Source organism: Anomaloglossus baeobatrachus, chromosome 2, assembly GCF_048569485.1.
Source record: "Anomaloglossus baeobatrachus isolate aAnoBae1 chromosome 2, aAnoBae1.hap1, whole genome shotgun sequence".
Lineage (NCBI taxonomy): Eukaryota > Metazoa > Chordata > Amphibia > Anura > Aromobatidae > Anomaloglossus > Anomaloglossus baeobatrachus.
In genome coordinates, this window is record NC_134354.1 from 425,047,716 (window position 1) to 425,067,840 (window position 20,125).

Sequence of the window (20,125 nt, forward strand, 5' to 3'; positions counted from 1 at the left end):
CTGATGTTTGCTAAAAACATGAGGTGAACATAGCCTAAAGGCCCTGTCACACACAGAGAGAAATTTTTGGCAGATCTGTGGTTGCAGTGAAATCATGGACATATTGATCCATTTATACACAGCCACAAACCTGGCACTGATTGTCCACAATTTTACTGCAACCACAGATCTGCCACAGATCTGCCACAGATCTGCCACAGATCTATCTATGTGTGTGACGGGGCCTTTAGGCGAGTGGTACATTTTTCTTCACACCATGGCCTAAAATCCAGAATGAGTTTTCCCTACATTTAGTAAATGTTCATTCACTGTACTTTTAAGGTCAGTTTTGCTCCCCAGTCATAAGAGATTTTATGGTTTTCAGATATCACAGCATTGCTTTTGGCAGGAAGACCATATTTCTAAAGGCCAGCATTTTTGTAATATTGAAAACATGGTACATTGATTAGTCACGAGGCATTGTGGAATGCACTGGATAGATGCTACGATGAATTTCAGAGTGGTATAAGGGTATATTTACATGGAGTTTGTTGAGGAGCACTTTTAAATGGATCCACTCCAAAATCCACCTTAAAAACTGCTTCAAATACTCTTTGAATACTCTTCCTATTCATTTCAATGGAAAATTCACTTTGCTGTTAATAGGGCAAGATTTTTGGGGACTTTTTTTCCTTACAAATCTCGCCACAGAAAAAAAAAGGAATACGTCACATCTTTAAGGACTCCGTATAAAATCTGTATGTGACAAAATTGTACGTATGTCACCAATGTGTTGAGGATCAGTGTGTTATCAGTGTGTCCATTTTTACCATTAGTGTCATCAGTGTTTTAGTATGGATAAAGAAAAAGAAATTACAACGCTTCTCCAATACTTTTCAATGTTGAACACGTGCAGCACATGTACAGTGCACGAATGTCATCCATGTGCAGTACGTGTTCTTCACAGACCCATAGGGGTACTTTGCACGCTGCGACATCGCAAGCCGATGCTGCGATGTCGAGCGCGATAGTCCCCGCCCCCGTCGCAGCAGCGATATCTTGTGATTGCTGGCGTAGCGAACATTATCGCTACGCCAGCTTCATATGCACTCACCTGTCCTGCGACGTCGCTCTGGCCGACGACCCGCCTCCTTCCTAAGGGGGCGGGTCGTGCGGCGTCACAGTGACGTCACACGGCAGGCGGCCAATAGCAGCGGAGGGGCGGAGATGAGCAGGATGTAAACATCCCGCCCACCTACGTCCTTCCGCATTGCAGCCGGGACGCAGGTAGGAGATGTTCCTTTCTCCTGCGGCTTCATACACAGCGATGTGTGCTGCCGCAGGAACGAGGAACTACATCGTACCTGTCGCTGCACCGGCATTATGGAAATGTCGGACCCTACACCGATGATACGATAACGACGCTTTTGCACTCGTTAATCGTATCAAAAAGGATTTGCACACTACGATATCGACTGCGACGTCGAATGTGCGTCACTTTCGATTTGACCCCACCGACATCGCACCTGCGATGTCGTAGTGTGCAAAGCCCGCCATAGACTTGTATTGGCAATTGTTATCTGTGCAGCCAGCAAAAAATACATGCATTTTCCACAGACCCTATGTAAAAACACGGAGAAGTGAGCAGCCCTATAGGTTATCATGTGTGAGTATGGTATCACTGAAAAAAATGGATGCCACACGTACTGGAAACACGGACTTGTGAAAGAGGCCTAAGGCAGATCCCAAATAGAATCCATTCCAAACTTGACACCATTGAGTCAAAAGGTTGCAAAACACTGCGTGGAAAAAAATGCTTAAACATCTTCAAAAAACTTCAGGAAAAAATGTCTCCAAAATGAAACAATAAAAAAGCTGTATTTCCTAAGGTGAATTCTTCCTGAAAAACCTTTTTCGACCACCAAGCAAACTGTGTGAATGTATACTAAGGTTAGGTTTACACAAAGCATTTTCTTACGGATAAATTATGCAGGTGATGGCAGGAAAAACACTACTTATTCTATGCGCATTTTTCTTGCTGTTGTATGCATTTTTAGGTACGCTTTCAAGCCACGCTGATAAACACTGCAAAAATGCTGAAAGAATTGACATGCTGATTTCTGGCAGAAATCCAGCAGAGCTCCAAATTCAGGAGAAATAAAAGCAGTGTGTGCATGAGATTTCAGAAATCTGATTTGATTTTGGTGGTAAATAATGTAATCATTTTATGCACTAAATACGCTGCGTGAAGTACGCAGCAAAAAAAAAAGCCACTATTAGGGCTCATGCGCACGTTGCGTAATTGCATGCATTTACGCTGCGTATTGCACTGCCGCGTAAATGCATGCGTCCTGCGTCAACTGTACAATCTATGTAGATTGTGTATGATACGTTCGCATGATGCTTTTATGAACACAGCGATTTGTGTGCTAAAATTTTGACCCAAATCCGTGCGTTCATAAAATGAGCATGTCAATTATTCCGTGCGCTTTGGCTGCAGCTCCCACTGTCTATGGCCGGGGCAGCAGCCAGAGCGCATGAAATAGGCTATTTTTGTACAGAAAAACTGCATCCATTACGGTGTTTCTGCAGCGATTTGACGCGCACATATGCTGTCAAATCACTGCAGAATATTCAGCAGTTACGTGCGTATGAGACCTTAGGCTATGTGTGCACGTTGCGTCTTTTCCCGCGTTAACGCTGCGTTTTGAACTGCAGCGTTTCAGTGCCAAATTGCATGCATTCTGCTTCCCCAGCAAAGTCTATAAGAAGCCCGAAAATTCAATGCACACTTTGGATGCCAAAAATCGCTGCGGAAAAAAAAGCAGCATGTCACATCTTTTGTGCGTTGTAGCTGCGTTCTCCGCCCATTGAAATAAATGATGTAGGTCAAAACGCAACCAAAATCCACTTGGACTGCATTTTTGTTGCGTTCCACATGCTTTTTTGACAAGCAAAACACAGGTTTTTTCAGTCTCTCTCTGTCGATGTCGGTCAATCTCTGTCTGTGGATGTCGGTCAATCTCCCTCTGCCTGTCGGTCGGTCTCTTTCTCTGTCAGTTGGTTGCTCTGTTTGTCTCTCTCTCTCTCTCTGTCCGTCGGTCTCTCTCTATCTGTCCCTCTCTCTGTCCGTCAGTCGGTCTCTCCCCTCTCTCATACTCACCGATCATCAGCGCGGCGCTGCACGGCTGTCACACTGCTCCGGCGTCTTTTTCTCTTTTGAAAATGCCGGCCGCTCATTATTCAATCTCGTATTCCCTTCTTTCCCCACCCACCGGCGCCTATGATTGACAACCAATCACAGCCACCAATGGGCGGGTCTATATCGTGCAGTAAAATAAATAAATGATTAAAAAAAAACGACGTGCGGTCCCCCCCAATTTTGATACCAGCCAGGTTAAAGCCACACGGCTGAAGGCTGGTATTCTCAGGATGGGAAGCTCCATGTTATGGGGAGTCCCCCAGCCTAATAATATCAGCCAGCAGCCGCCCGGAATTGCCGCATCCATTAGATGTGACAGTCTGGGGACTCTACCCGGCTCATCCCGAATTGCCCTGGTGTAATAAGGACTAAAGGTCCAGTCACACTAAGCAACTTACCAGCGATCCCAACAACGATAGGGATCGCTGGTAAGTTGCTCGGAGGTTGCTGGTGAGCTGTCACACTGCGACGCTCCAGCGATCCCACCAGCAACCTGACCTGGCAGGGATCGCTGGAGCGTGGCTACACGAGTTGCTGGTGAGCTCACCAGCAACCAGTGACCAGCCCCCAGTCTCCTAGTTACAGCACACATCAGGTTAATTAACCCGATGTGTGCTGCAGCTAAATGTGCACAGAGCAGGGAGCAGCGCACACTGAGCGCTGGCTCCTTGCTCTCCTAGTTACAGCACACATCGGGTTAATTGCCTGATGTGTGCTGCAGCTATCTGTGCACAGAGCAGGAGCCGGCAGCACAGGCAGTGAGAGCGGAGGAGGCTGGTATCAAAGGTAAATATCGGGTAACCAAGGACAGGGCTTCTTGGTTACCCGATGTTTACATTAGTTACCAGCCTCAGCAGAAGCTGGCTCCCTGCTCACTGCACATTAGTTGTTGCTGTCTCGCTGTCACACACAGCGATCTGTGCTTCACAGCAGGACAGCAACAACTAAAAAATGGCCCAGGACATTCAGCAACAACCAACGACCTCACAGCAGGGGCCAGGTTGTTGCTGGATGTCACACACAGCAACATCGCTAGCAACGTCACAAAAGTTGTTCGTTACCAGCGATGTTGCTAGCGATGTTGCTTAGTGTGACGGGGCCTTAAGTCCTAGGTTAATAATGACAGGCATCTCCCCGAGATACCTTCCATGATTAACCTGTAAGTTAAAGAAAATAAATACATACACCCAAGAAAATCCTTTATTTGGAATAAAAGACAAAAAAAACCCTCCTCTTTCACTACTTTATTAACTCCCAAATACCAATCCAGGTCCGGTGTAATCCACACAACGTCCCACGATGCTCTCATCTCTGCTACATGAAGCTGACAGGAGCGGTCACAGACTGGACCACTCTCTGATAGCTCCACGCAGCAACTGAGGTGACGTCATTCAGGTGACCCGCGGCCACCGCTGGATCCTCTAACTGTGACAGCAAGTCGCCCGAGTGACTGAAGTGAGCTGCGCAATCAATGATGACGTCACAGGTGAGTTGCTGTCTCAGGTGGAGGACTCCAGCTGGCCGCGGGTAACCTGAGTGACAGCAGCGCTAATCGCGCTGCTCACTTCAGTCACTCAGGGGATTAGCGGTCACCATTGAATCCTTCACGGGTGACTGCTTATCAGGACGTGACACACAGACAGAGCTGCGGTATGACAATAAAGTCGGGTGAAGTTCATCTGAGTTCATTCTCATCGCCCGGCTCTGTCTGCTGTCAGCGACATGTAGCAGAGCTCAATTGCCGTGGGACCGCACTGCAAAAAATGCATCCAAAACGCATGCAAAATGCATCCAAAATACATGCGTTTTGGATGCATTTTTTTTTTACAAACGCAGTGTTTTACAGTTTAGAGGGTGCGTTCTTTTCTGCACTGTAATGAACGCAAAGTGCGCACATACCCATAAAGATCCATTACACTGCAAATTTACCTTAAGCCTATTAGGAAAAATAGCTTACTTGTTTTTCAATGTGTTTTTCATTGCATTTATTTTTTACTTACTGATACAGTATTTGCCTTCGAGATAAACTTTATTGATACAGTCATGTGTGGATTACATGTGTTGTTAGTGCGTTTTCTCAGCGAACACTCACTATAAAATCGTGTTTTTTACTTGCGGATTTTTTACTTCTGATGCCATTCTATGTGGAAATTCCGCACCTAAAAAAGAAATTGACTTTTGTGGATATCAAAAACACTCCGCAGATCTTTTCATGTAACAAAAAAACAAGAGGCATGAGATTTCTAAAAGTCCCATCCACTTTGCTAGAACTTTAATAAGAGACTGCGTTTTTTGTGGATAAAATATATGTAGCGTCAAAAACTCATTGTGGGATCTTAACCTTAGTTTGGTTTCAGACACAGGTTTGTTTGGTTTTTTTTTTGTATCTATATCCTTTCTGGTGTTTTTGCTGCACTTTCTCTGCAAAAAAAACCCACATTGCAATATGTTCACTGATTGAAGAATTTCAAAACTCAGAGTCCACTAAATACAGAAAATATCACTGATGAGTGGACTATGAAAATAAAATATAAGGCCCCTTTCACACGTCAGTGATTCTGGTACGTTTGTGCTTTTTTTAAACGTACCAGAATCACTGACATACGCAGACCCATTATAATGAATGGGTCTGCTCACACGTCAGTGATTTTTCACTGCACGTGTCTCCGTGCAGCGTACCCGCGTGTGCGTGATTGCTGCACGGAGACATGTCCATTTTTTTCTGGCATCACTGATGTTCCACGGACCACGCAGTGGTGTGGTCCGTGAAACACATGCCAGAAAAAAACGTGCTTTTAAAATAAAAAACATTTTAACTCACCCGGCGTCCAGCGATGTCCTCTGCAGCCCATTCTCCCTGCTCCTTCTGTGCCGGCTGATTACTGTCGCGCATATTCATTATGCGCGACACAGCCGACCCGGAAGCAGCTCCTGCAGGGGTCACCGCCGGCCGGATGCTGCGTCGCGGGAGCGATCAGCACCATGGACAGCGGGAGCGGGCGCAGGTAAGTGAATCTCTAAGTGCAATCACGGGCCACGGAGAACGGAGCCCGGATTGCACTTAGACAACCCACGTGTGCCGTGATTTTCGGCACACGCAGGGACATGTGCGTGTTTTACACGCCAGTGAAAAACTTCTGTGTTTTTCACTGACGTGTGAAACGGGCCTAACAGGTATGGCGAATTATTTCCTATAGAGGATATTAGTGGCTGTGTAACTATTAGTCATGGTAGTCCATTATGATTAAGGCCTCCTTCATAAGTCCGTGTCTCCGGTACGTGTTTGGTCCGTTTCCTCACGTGCCGGAGACATGGGCACACGTAGACAAATTAAAATCAATGGGTTTGCGCTCACGTGCGTGTTTTGCCATGGACCGTGTGTACGTGTGGAGCATACGTGTGCGCCTGTGCTCCACACGTAGACATGTCCGTTTTTCTCCGGCATCACGGGTGTCACACGGACCGCACACATGTGATCCGTGTGACACGCACCAGAGAAAACACACATGTCTGTGAATTAAAAAGAATTTCTATCTCCTTTCACTAATACGGAATGGTATCTACTGGGAGACTTGCAAGGCACATTGGGAAAGCTGAAAATACACACGCAGTAGAGACACGACAGTATGGCGAGACGAGGGTTTCAGAGAAATAGGGCTTCAAACGTGAATCAGAATATAGAGGAGCTGTGTGTTCTTTCGCGACTTATACCTGGTGTTCTGTGTATTAAAAATGTTGGGGGGATAAAGTGGGAATAAAAGAGGGTGGGTTAAGACAAGGGTGGGTAAATTGGTAAGGTGAATTTATTCTTGTTCAAATGTTAGATATATTGTAATGATTTTGAAAACTGCAATAAAATTTGTGTTTAAAAAAAAAAAAAAAAGAATTTCTGTACTCACCTTCTCCAGCTCTGCTGTCTCTGCCACTGCTGTCACTTGCTTCCGAGCCCCGCTCATTAATATTCACTCCACTGCGGGCCGGAAGCAGCAGCAGCAGTGGGGAGTTGGCAGAACCGTAGACCGAAGATCAGCACCATAGACAGCAACGCCAGGGACAGGTGAGCGGAAAGTTCCCGTTCTCCGTGTGTTATCACGGATAGCACACGGAGAACACTCGAGTGCCATAAACACGACACACGAGGGCAATACACACCTTTGACACGTTCGTGAGAGGCCAAAGGCTGTGTCTGTACTTTGCAGTTCAATTCTGCAGCGTGTAAGTCACTGCGTCTGCGTCTCAGAACGCAGCCGAAAAAGCTGCGTTCTGAGACGCATTCGGCAGAACGCAAAGTGCGGACATTCCTGGAGAGAATTCATGCGTTCTGGATGCTTTCTCTACCATAGACAGAGTGGGAAAAGCATCCAGAACGCACATTTTTCTCAGTATGCACCCACTCGGCTCTGCTGCATCCCCATAGGCTTGCAGGAGAGCCGAGTGGGACCGCACTGTCACTGTCATGGCTGGCTGCGGGACAGTGCCGCGCGATCAGAATGAACTCGGATGAACTTCACCCGACTTCATTGTGATCGCATGGCTCTGTGCGTGTGCCGCGGCTTGATTTGCGGTCACACGTGAAGGACTCACCTGTGATCGCAAATCCCCTGAGTGACTGCAGTGAGCCGCGCGATCAGCTGTGCTTTCACTCAGGTTACTCGCGGTCACAGCTGCAGTCCTCCACCTGAGAGCGGTGGCCGCCAGTAACCTCAGTGACAGCACAGCTGATCACGCGACTCCCTTCAGTTGCTGCATGGAGCTCACAGGAGCGGCGGTGTTCTACTGCCGTTCCTATCAGCTTCCGATGTAGCAGAGCTGGAAGCGTCGTGGGACCTTGCGTGGATTACGTCGGATCTGGAGGTGTTTTTGAGGGATTAATAAAGTAGTGAAAGAGGCTGTTTTTTTTGTCTTTCATTACAAATAAATAATTTTTTGGATGTGTGTGTTTATTTACTTTAACTTACAGGTTCATCATGGAAGGTATCTCGGGGAGACGCCTGCCATGATTAACCTAGGGCTTAGTGGCAGCTATGGGCTGCTGCCATTAACTCCTTATTACCCCGTTTGCCACCGCACCAGGGCAATTCGGGATGAACCGGTAAAGTCCCAGGACTGTCGCATCTAATGGATGCGGCAATTCCGGGCGGCTGCTGGCTGATATTGTTAGGCTGGGGAGCTCCCCATAATGTGGAGCTCCCCATCCTGAGAATACCAGCCTTCAGCCGTGTGGCTTTACCCTAGCTGGTATCTAAATGGGGGGGACCGCACGTCGTTTTTTTCCCCATTTATTTTTTTACTGCTCGATATAGACACACCCACTGGCGGCTGTGATTGGTTGCAGTGAGACAGCTGTCACTCAGCGTGGGGGCGTGTCTGACTGCAACCAATCATAGGCGCCGGTGGGTGGGGAAAGCAGGTAATACGAGATTGAATAATGAGCGGCCGGCATTTTCAAAAGAGAAAAAGACGCCGGAGCTTTGTGACAGCCGTGCAGCGCCGCGCTGATGATCGGTGAGTATGAGAGAGGGGAGAAACCGACTGACGGACAGAGAGAGGGACAGATAGAGAGAGACCGATGGACAGAGAGAGAGAGAGACAGAGCAACCAACTGACAGAGAAAGAGACCGAACGACAGGTAGAGGGAGATTGACCGACATCCACAGACAGAGATTGACCGACATTTTTAATCATTTATTTATTTTACTGCACGATATAGACCCGCCCATTGGTGTCTGTGATTGGTTGCAGTGAGATGTCTGTCACTCAGCATGGGGGCGTGTCTGACTGCAACCAATCATAGGCGCCGGTGGGCGGGGGAAGCAGGGAATACGTGATGGATTAATGAGCGGCCGGCATTTTCAAAAGAGAAGAAGCCGCCAGTGTGAATGCCGTGCTGCGCAGCGCCGGTGAATCGGTAAGTATGAGAGAAGGGGTGGGAGGGAGAGACCGACATGGACAGAGAAAGAGATAGAGACATAGAGAGAGAAAGAGAGAGAGACCAACCGACAGACCGACCGACAGAGAGAGAAAGACGAAAGACCTGCCTTTGTTATGTTAAATAACAACATGTGGATCCCCATAACAATGCAATGCAAGCGCACTGCTTAACATTTTGGCAGCGATTTACTACAACCCATTGATTTCAATGGGTGTAGAACGCAGCTAAAATGCTTTCTCCACTCTGTCTATGGGAGAGGCAGCATCCAGAACACATGAAATCTGCATGAATTCTGCAGACACCAAACTTTCAGAACGCAGCTTTTCAGCTGCGTTCTGAATCGCACAAGCAGTTACTAAACGCTGCGGTGCAGAACGCACTTACGTGCGCACGTGGCCTTAAGGCCACGTGCACACGCTGAGTATTTGGTGTGTTTTTACCTCAGTATTTGTAAGGACACGTGCACGCGCTGAGTATTTGGTGAGTTTTCCCCTCAGTATTTGTAAGGCCATGTGCACACGTTGAGTATTTACCTCAGTAATTGTAAGAACATGTGCACACGTTGAGTATTTACCTCAGTATTTGTAAGAACATGTGCACACGTTGAGTATTTGTTGAGGTTTTACCTCAGTATTTGTAAGGCCATGTGCACAAGTTGAGTATTTGGTGAGGTTTTACCTCAGTATTTGTAAGGCCATGTGCACAAGTTGAGTATTTGGTGAGGTTTTACCTCAGTATTTGTAAGGCCATGTGCACAAGTTGAGTATTTGGTGAGGTTTTACCTCAGTATTTGTAAGGCCATGTGCACAAGTTGAGTATTTGGTGAGGTTTTACCTCAGTATTTGTAAGGCCGTGTGCACATGTACAGTATTTGGTGAGTTTCTACCTCAGTATTTGGGAGTTTTTACCTTAGTATTTGTAAGGCCACGTGCACACGCTGAGTATTTTGTGTTTTTACCTCAGTATTTGTAAGGTCATGTGCACATGTTTAGTATTTGGTGAGTTTTCCCCTCAGTATTTGTAAGGCCATGTGCACACGTTGAGTATTTAGCGAGGTTTTACCTCAGTATTTGTAAGGCCACGTACGTGCACACGTTGAGTATTTGGCGAGGTTTTACTTCAGTATTTGTAAGGCCACGTACGTGCACACGTTGAGTATTTAGCGAGGTTTTACCTCAGTATTTGTAAGGCCACGTACGTGCACACGTTGAGTATTTGGCGAGGTTTTACTTCAGTATTTGTAAGGCCACGTACGTGCACACGTTGAGTATTTAGCGAGGTTTTACCTCAGTATTTGTAAGGCCACGTAGATGCACACGTTGAGTATTTGGCGAGGTTTTACCTCAGTATTTGTAAGGCCACGTACGTGCACACTTTGAGTATTTGGCGAGGTTTTACCTCAGTATTTGTAAGGCCACGTAGATGCACACGTTGAGTATTTGGCGAGGTTTTACTTCAGTATTTGTAAGGCCACGTACGTGCACACGTTGAGTATTTAGCGAGGTTTTACCTCAGTATTTGTAAGGCCACGTACGTGCACACGTTGAGTATTTAGCGAGGTTTTACCTCAGTATTTGTAAGGCCACGTAGATGCACACGTTGAGTATTTGGCGAGGTTTTACCTCAGTATTTGTAAGGCCACGTACGTGCACACTTTGAGTATTTGGCGAGGTTTTACCTCAGTATTTGTAAGGCCACGTAGATGCACACGTTGAGTATTTGGCGAGGTTTTACCTCAGTATTTGTAAGGCCACGTACGTGCACACGTTGAGTATTTGGCGAGGTTTTACTTCAGTATTTGTAAGGCCACGTACGTGCACACGTTGAGTATTTACCGAGGTTTTACCTCAGTATTTGTAAGGCCACGTACGTGCACACGTTGAGTATTTGGCGAGGTTTTACTTCAGTATTTGTAAGGCCACGTACGTGCACACGTTGAGTATTTGGCGAGGTTTTACCTCAGTATTTGTAAGGCCACGTAGATGCACACGTTGAGTATTTGGCGAGGTTTTACCTCAGTATTTGTAAGGCCACGTACGTGCACACTTTGAGTATTTGGCGAGGTTTTACCTCAGTATTTGTAAGGCCACGTAGATGCACATGTTGAGTATTTGGCGAGGTTTTACTTCAGTATTTGTAAGGCCACGTACGTGCACACGTTGAGTATTTAGCGAGGTTTTACCTCAGTATTTGTAAGGCCACGTACGTGCACACGTTGAGTATTTAGCGAGGTTTTACCTCAGTATTTGTAAGGCCACGTAGATGCACACGTTGAGTATTTGGCGAGGTTTTACCTCAGTATTTGTAAGGCCACGTACGTGCACACTTTGAGTATTTGGCGAGGTTTTACCTCAGTATTTGTAAGGCCACGTAGATGCACACGTTGAGGATTTGGCGAGGTTTTACCTCAGTATTTGTAAGGCCACGTACGTGCACACTTTGAGTATTTGGCTAAGTTTTACCTCAGTATTTGTAAGGCCACGTGCATACATTAAGTATTTGGTGAGTTTTTACCTCACTATTTGTTAGTATATGGATTCTATGCAACCTAATGAACAATTCCACCTGCTTTGAATATAGAAATGAGCCCCTTCTCCTCTTGGGCCCCTGTGCGGCTGCATGGGTTGCACCAATGAAATGTCCACCTCTAGAAAATACTCAATTTTAATAGTGTAAATAAAACTGATATTTTATCTTAAGGCTATACAAAGATGCATGTTTCTGGGCCCAAAAAAACGCTCCCTTCGCATGCATTTTATGCAGCGTTTTACTGTGTTTTTTACCGCGTTTTTGCACAGTATGTTTTTTAACTCAAATCTATTGACTGGAAGGGCTCAAAAATGCCGAAAGAATAGACATGCTGTATCTTTATGGTCACCACAAAGATGCAGCCAAAAAAAAGCTGCAACGTGCGCACACAAAACAGACCTCATAGACTTTGCTGAGGAACGAAATGCATGCAGTTTTGGGACCAAAACTGCACCTAAAAAACTTGCAAAAATGAGGCAAAAAAATGCAGCGTGCGCACAAGGCCTAATAGTCTGCTCGAGTCAGTGATATTTTTCTGTCAATCAATAAATATTAACTGGACAACAAACTAAGTGGATTTTGTGGCATTTTTCTCCACAGTGCGGCACCCCCCTACATTGCCACCCTCCTCTCTGTCTATCACCCTACCCGTTCCCAATGCTCTGCAAATGACTTTCGACTACCATCCACACTAATCCGAACCTCCCACCTCCGGATCCAAGACTTCTCCCGAGCTGCACCAATCCTCTGCAACGCTCTACTCCAAAAAGCTAGGACGAATCACAACTTAGCTTCAGACGTTGCCTAAAAACGCATATTTTTAGGGTGGCCTATCACACTCCCTATCCGAACTAAATTCACATAGTTCCTCCACGCCTTCTCAGAACATAACCCCACGTCAAACTCCATGGCACCCAAATGCATCTCAAGGTTCTGACCAACTGGTCCAGCAAGCCATTATCTATCTCCCCCATTTCCTTGACATGGCTAAATTGTCATTGTAAATAAGCATTGTACCTTGTTTCCCCCCCCCCCCCCCCCCCCCATTTCATTGTAGATTGTCAGCTCTCACAAGCAGGGTTGTCTCTTTTTTTCCATACTCTTGTATTTTCTAACTGTTACTTGTTTGTATATGATCCTCATGAATTGTAAAGCGCTGCAGAATATGTTGGCGCTATAGAAATAATGATTTATTATTAGGTATATAGCTTGTGTAGAACAAAAAATAGCCAGAAAAAAGGTTTGGCAAAAGTCTAATGGCACTTTTTTTCAAGAAAAAAACCATTCTGTGTGAAGTGAGTGGGTTAATTAGTACCAGAGTTTTCGGGGTTTCCATGTATTGCTGAAACATGAATGGAAACCCCATGTATACCTCCACTCTCTTGTGCGCAGTAAATGCATAGACACAGTAGGTACAGTATAAAGCCATGGCAGTAATTCCAGTCAGAGCTGAGGTTCCTGCATAGCCCCGGCTGACTCAGGAGACATATAGAAACAGGGGCGCTGAGAGTGAGGGGGGTTTCCCTGTGTAATGAGCTCTGATTAGGACAAAGCCCGAGGATTGCAGCCCCCCTCCCAGGACCATTAGGAGACCATGTGCAGCTGAAGCAGCTTTGTTTTCAGCCTCGCTCCCACCAGCCGGCGGCACAACAATGTACACACAGGCTGCAGGTCATCTCTGCACATCGCTCCTTCCCGCCTCCTCCTGTGTGTGAAGAGTCGGCTTCCCGGGACGCGCCCATAGGGGCGGGGCCAGCACAGCAGATATAATGAGCTGTGGGAACAATGAACCCGCTCACATTCAGCGTGTCCGGGAGAGCGTCTGGGGACACCGGGTAAGAAGCAGCACGTGGGGGCATGGGGCTGGTTGGCACGGGGCTGCGCCAGCATGCATTGTCCCGTAGTAAGCACTCGCCTTACAGCCTGCTTTCAGCTGTAGTATTGTGCACTGGTGAGACGCCATGGGGCTGGCCGCGTGTTGTCACTATACTGGCGTTAGTTTGCTACCACGTCATTGTGGCTGAACTTTTTGCATTCTTGCCTCCCAAAGGCCGTTTGTAGTCCTGTAGGCCACGCCCCCTGTGGTTTCTCCCTCTCCTCACCTCCCAGTCTGGGCAGCATTTATCTTCTCAAAACTTCACTATTTTATCTACTGTCTTCTAAAATCGTCAGTTATCCCTGCAGCAAGTGATCATTATCTATGCGAAGAATCCTCATACCCTTTACCTGAAATCATGGAGTCTCCCTTTTAATAAGGTCTTACCTTCTGGCTCCTATGATTTAGTAGTATCTGGGAACACTGATGATCATGATAGGCACCTCTGGTGTGGTTATGCCTAATAGATCCTTACAGGGTGGATGTAACTGGGTAAGAGTGGTCACTTTACATCCCAAGCTCCTGTTGGACATGTGGGTGCCTGATCAACTATTAAACTACAAAGGGCCTGTCTCCAGTTGTTCATGGTCCTTCTATGTCCACCACTGTCCTTTTGTGTTCTGTTGATCCTACTACTACTAATGGCCTCTTACTATCCTGTGTTGTATGTTTTATGTTGTCTGGATACCTTCCTTCTGTAAATTTACTTCTGTTCTTTTCTCTTGTAGAACCATGGATTTCGGGTGTTATAATACACACTACTTCTATGATGTGGACCTTAACGAGGACTTTTATCGCCATATTGCTCCAAGTGAGGATATATGGAAAAAATTTGAGCTTGTACCTGGTAGCCCTCAGCCAAATGCAGGGTGCCTTGGAGAAAGCGGAACTGAATGGGGATCGGAGATCGTGGATTTAGGATGGGAGTCTCCTGTGAAACTGTCTAAGCTTAGTTCTGTAGTTCTCCGGAGTGACTGTATGTGGAGTAGTTTCTCAACCCGTGAACATCTGGAAAAAGTCATCAATGAACGCCTGTCTAGTGCCGCTTCACGGCCAGCAAGTGCTACTCAGACTGTTTCCGAATCGGAGGTCCTAGAGCCTGTGGTCAGTCCTGTGGAGCAGACTGCCATTGTTCCAGCTCTCATCCCTGAAAAGATTGCCCACTCGTCTGGATCTGAAAGCACTAGTGATTCTGGTAAGTGGATGGTACAGGGCATTCTTGTTGGGTGTTTGTATATACTGTTCTGATGATCAGATCCCAGGAGTTCACTTGACCTGTTAAGTTTTACTTCTGTATTTGGCCCCACCCTAGTGCGCAGCCTTTGACATTATCTTGTTAGCCCGATTATATAAAAAGTACCTGCAATAAACCAGGTCTGGGGTGGATCTTTTTACTTCCTTATAAGTTAACAAGCTGGTACATGCGTTCTATACACACACCTAGTGCCCGCAGGTGTACGACAGGCAAAACTGCTTCATGGGTTACCTTGGGGTTGGTAGATGTGGCTTAAATTGAGTGGAGGATTGCTCCCCTTATCTTGGCAGCTTGGCTCTCTGAATTACCACTAACCTCCCCATAAACTAGTACACGCATTATTGGAGACTTTCAGATAAAAATCTGATATCACAGGTGGCTTTATGAACTAAAGGCTCGTCAGACCCGTACAGTGCTAGGCTAAATGATCTCTATGGCTTGGGCTTAAATTACATATTAAAACAGGTGCCATTGCCTCAGGTTTGCATCTTTAAAGCTTAAAGGGTGCATAAAGCAAGCCAGGGGTAATGTTTCCTCTGAGCATTGTGTAGATGCCCTCCTCCACCCAACATAAAGTTACACAATGTTAAAGTGCTTTCAGCTGAACAAGGCAGCCACATGGCCAGACAAAAAGCAACAGCTTGCAGCCGGCAGGGGTTCAGACACCATATCCACCAATAGGAGACCTGCATTTAAATGAAGGGCATCAGACCAATTGGAGCTCTGACTGGGATTTATTAATGGGAATTGAGCCTATTCACACTTCCATCCTTTGTGGTGTCTCTTTTGTATTCAATGTGCAGTGTCCCCCACCCCCCCATGCCTCGCCCAGACTCCTGAACATGCTGGGAGATTTAGCACTCCCATTCATTTGTTCATTGCAGTATAGTCCAGCTCATTGTTTGGGTGTGATTTATCCATAGACATTTGTAGTGCTGTATGCTGCATTAATAGGCTCTGGCTTAAGCTTAATTTACAGTGAAAACATGAACTGTAATGTTAGGGTAACCCAACTCCAATATTACCATTTTTAATCTTTTTCTCAGATCCTTCAGACTTTTTTTTTTTTTTTTTCTTTAACTCATGGCATGTGAATAATAGTAATTTTCAGGTAATACATAGTGTTAAACATTTGCTTTCTGTTTTGTTTTCCAGAAGAGGATGAAATCGATGTTGTAACTGTGGGGAAACAGAAGTCTTATCATGGTCGTCAACCAGTGACCATAACAGTGAGAGCAGACCCCAAACTGTTCCACATATCGATCCACCAGCAGCAACATAACTATGCTGCACGCCTGCCCCCTGAGCCCAGTGCTACCTCTTCAGAGGACTGTCCGTCTCCCTCGGCAGAAGAGCCAGGTGAAATAAGCTGTTCAGCTCCGCCCTGCAGCCCCTCTTCATCGAACTCCACTACTCAGTCAGGAGGATCTGACAGTGAGGACATGGCCAAAAGGAAGAACCACAACTTTATGGAGCGAAAGAGGAGGAATGATTTACGGTCACGGTTCCTGGCACTAAGAGAAGAGGTGCCTGGTCTGGCCCATGCTTCCAAATCCCCCAAGGTGGTAGTTCTGAGCAAAGCTACAGAGTATTTGAATGGTTTGGTTAGTGCTGAACAACAGCTGGTAGCAGAGAAAGTAAGACTTCGTACTCGCCACCAGCAGCTATTGAGGAGGATCTCCCAATTGAAGAGCCGTTAGGAGGGATACATGGCAGGAGTCTGCCTGGCACATTTTGCACATTTGTGAAGTTATTTTCTTCGGATTGCACAAAACAGACTTTCACTGGGTCAGTGCTCTGTGTAGCACTAATGGGGAAAGGGCTGTTTATCAGGTGAATCTATGGTTCCTTAGGTTCTACAAGACTTGTTCCCTCTTTTCACATACATCTGGACTTCCATATGGACAATTATTCATCTTCAAGGGAACTCAGTGGTGCAGCTGTAACTGCAGCAAGCTAGCCTCTCATTGTCTGAGGTTGCATCTCAGGTGTTAATTATAGCTCAATCCTGTCCATTAAAGAGGATCTGTCAGTAGGTTTTTGCTATGTAATCTAGGCAGCATAATGTAGGGTCACTAATTCCCGTGACTTAATCACTTGGCTGCTTGCGGTCATTTTCATACAATCACTACAGGATTACCAGTTCTGACTGTGTATAACCCACCCACACAAATTGACAACTTTCTGCCTGTTTACAGTGTACACAGCTGGCAATCAGTGCTGGGGTGAGGGTTATACAGAACTAAAGAATATGCTTGACTATTTGCCAGCATGTTAATAGCCCCCCTATTGACACCACTCAGTGTAGTTTTGATAATCTCCTAAGCAGACCAGTAAGGGGTGCTTCACACACAGCGAGCTCGCTGCCGAGATCGCTGCTGAGTCACGCTTTTTGTGACGCAGCAGTGACCTCATTAGCGATCTCGCTGTGTGTGACACTGAGCAGCGATCTGGCCCCTGCTGCGAGATCGCTGCTCGTTACACACAGCCCTGGTTCGTTTTCTTCAAAGCCGCTCTCCTGCTGTGACACACAGATCGCTGTGTGTGACAGCAAGAGAGCGACAAATGAAGCGAGCAGAGAGCAGGAGCCGGCGTCTGACAGCTGAGGTAAGCTGTATCCAAGATAAACATCGGGTAACCAAGGTGGTTACCCGATATTTACCTTAGTTACCAGCCTCCGCAGCTCTCACACTGCCTGTGCTGCCGGCTCCGGCTCTCTGCACATGTAGCTGCTGTACACATCGGGTTAATTAACCCGATGTGTACAGCAGCTAGGAGAGCAAGGAGCCAGCGCTCAGTGTGCGCGGCTCCCTGCTCTCTGCACATGTAGCTGCATTACACATCGGGTTAATTAACCCGATGTGTACTGTAGCTAGGAGAGCAAGGAGCCAGCGCTTAGTGTGCGCGGCTCCCTGCTCACACTGGTAACTAATGTAAACATCGGGTAACCATACCCGATGTTTACCTTAGTTACCAGTCTCCGCAGCTTCCAGACGGCGGCTCCGTGCAAGCGCAACGTCGCTTGCACGTCGCTGGGGGCTGTTCACTGGTCGCTGGTGAGATCTGCCTGTTTGACAGCTCACCAGCGACCATGTAGCGATGCAGCAGCGATCCTGACCAGGTCAGATCGCTGGTCGGATCGCTGCTGCATCGCTAAGTGTGAAGGTACCCTAAGTGACACATCACTGGAATCAGGGCCTCTGTTGCTACATTATGCTGCTCAGATTTGGTTGCAACCTCCTGGTCACACATTCCCTTTCAATCCCCCTTTTGGATTTATTCTGTAATGCACTTTATGCTCCTAATATATTGCCAGACTTTGTATAGTCTACATATTTTCCTGCTGGTTTATAGTTTTGCTGTACTTTTTTTTTTTTCTGCTAAAGTATGTCATGTATTTGGCGTTTTGTCAAAATTGCCAACTAGTATTGGTCATGAGGGCAAATAAGAATTGTTTTGCCACAGGGAAAGCTCAGCATCTTATCCTACCAGCTAAATGAAGATGTCTGAAACCTCATACACATGCTGCATTTTATTTTTTTTAGGCCGCTTTCACATTGCGTTTTTACCCAAGTTCACTGGTACCATCGGGGCATCTGTCTGAACCTCCCCCATCCAAAACTGGTTTTGGACGCATACTCCGAGGCCATTGACCAATGGAACAGACTGAGTCAGCGTGTGCTCTGTCTTGCACGGTTTTTGGGCATATACACTTTCTACAGGCGGACACCCGAACAGTCTACTACGTCTGGTTGTCCGCCTGCAGAAAACTTATGTGCACGAAAATGGTGCAAGACAGAGCACACGCTGACTCAGTCTGCTTCATTAGTCAATGGCCCTGTTGGAGTATGCGTCCAAAACCAGTTTTGCAGGGGGTAGGGTGTTCGGACGGACGCCCCGACAGGACCAGTGAACGTAGGTGAAAGCTGCCTTATCCATTCAACTTGGGTGGGGGATGGGTCCATTTTACGCAAGCTTCTTGCTGCAGATGCTAAAAATGTGCAAATACTCTGATGACTTGTGTTTTCAGTAGGGGGGGGTAATATAAGCAGACCTTGGACTGCCATTTTTGTGGAGTAATACTTGGGACAGTCGGGTGTGAACCACTCTATACCTCACTCTTGTCACTTTACACTAGTTTGTGTGTTCTTGTGACTTGTTTTGTATTTTCTTTGAACCTGCTGCTGCCTGCTGGATTTTGTACTGATCTAGATTTATACTGTATTTTTGTATCTTTTGAGGAAGATTTATAAAACTTGGTAACTGAGGACAGTTAAATGTTATGATGTTCATATGTTTTTTTATGATCCTTTATTCTTTCCATTTTTGTACTGCCACAGGGCTAAAGAGCTGCAAACTTTGTTTGCTAGAAAAAGGCTCATTCAGACATCTGAGCAACTGGCCACAGCGTTCATGTCAGTCTTGGGCAGTGATGCTTGAATCAGAGCCCCGGCCAATCTATGCACTGCATTCTGTGCTTGGACAGATTTGCATGGGTGCCTGAATGAGCCCCAAAACTGGTGTTGAGATGCTAGCTGTCAACTGAATTTCTGCAGTCCAATTTCTTGCACATGATTGCATTCCAACTATTGACATGCATTTAAATTGCTGTGCAGTGGACAATGGAAATCAATCTGACAGGCACATTTGCCTATTATCACAAGCTGCTGTATGTTTGACTGTAAAGTTTTTCTAAATGTTTTTTTTGTGAAAAAAATGCAAACTGTAATAAAGCAACATTTTCAAAGGTTAGATCTGTGTGACTAGTTTGGCTTTTTTCATTTGTTTTGGTTTAGCTGCTTGTAAAGGGTGAGAAGGAAGTAAACTAATCTGCACCACACCTTGATCTCCAGCCAGAAACAATCAGCAGCTAGTGTTTGCACTTACGTTAAGATGTTATATAGAGTTGCTTAATAAACACTTTATGCTTTGTTTTGGCTCCTGGAACCTTGTTAATAAATTATCCCGTTGCCTCTTGGTCTTGCAGGTACAGAGTCCAATTCAATGTATTTGATAAGGATGTAAAGTGGAGTTTACATCCATAAACCTTTTTGTCTGAACCTGTTTTTCAGGCAGTCTAAACCCCCCCCCCCCCCCCTCCCACACCTTCCCCAATACACTAGATAGCTGCTGTGCAAGCCATCTTGTTTGACAGGTATCTGTGTCTAATATGCACAGGAGCCAAAGATTGGCCAAGTGCTTCTGTGTTCTTGGAGCAGTGTCTTGGTGGTTTATCTGATAGAAAGCAAACTATCAGCCCTTCAAAATTTGACTTGCCTGAGCCTTAGGGTACCTTCACACTTTAGCGATGCAGCAGCGATCCGACCAGCGATCTGACCTGGTCAGGATTGC

The 20,125-nt window shown here is 46.2% G+C and overlaps 1 protein-coding gene across 1 annotated transcript; it reads left to right on the forward strand.

Annotated features, from left to right (window-relative positions):
• Window positions 1-13,397: 13,397 nt before the first annotated feature.
• On the forward strand, window positions 13,398-19,525 carry MYCL (MYCL proto-oncogene, bHLH transcription factor). The gene is made up of 3 exons (XM_075334157.1): window positions 13,398-13,477; window positions 14,247-14,713; window positions 15,929-19,525. The coding sequence occupies exons 1-3, from the start codon at window positions 13,428-13,430 to the stop codon at window positions 16,471-16,473; spliced, it is 1,062 nt and encodes a 353-aa protein (XP_075190272.1). The 5' UTR covers window positions 13,398-13,427; the 3' UTR covers window positions 16,474-19,525.
• The last annotated feature ends 600 nt before the right edge of the window (window positions 19,526-20,125 follow it).

Excerpts from the sequence above, each read along its gene's own strand:
- MYCL (XM_075334157.1), top strand. The coding sequence starts at position 13,428 with ATGAACCCGCTCACATTCAGCGTGTCCGGGAGAGCGTCTGGGGACACC. Across the intron at positions 13,478-14,246 it reads AGAGCGTCTGGGGACACCGG|AACCATGGATTTCGGGTGTT; the intron begins GTAAGAAGCAGC and ends TTTCTCTTGTAG. Across the intron at positions 14,714-15,928 it reads TGAAAGCACTAGTGATTCTG|AAGAGGATGAAATCGATGTT; the intron begins GTAAGTGGATGG and ends TTTGTTTTCCAG.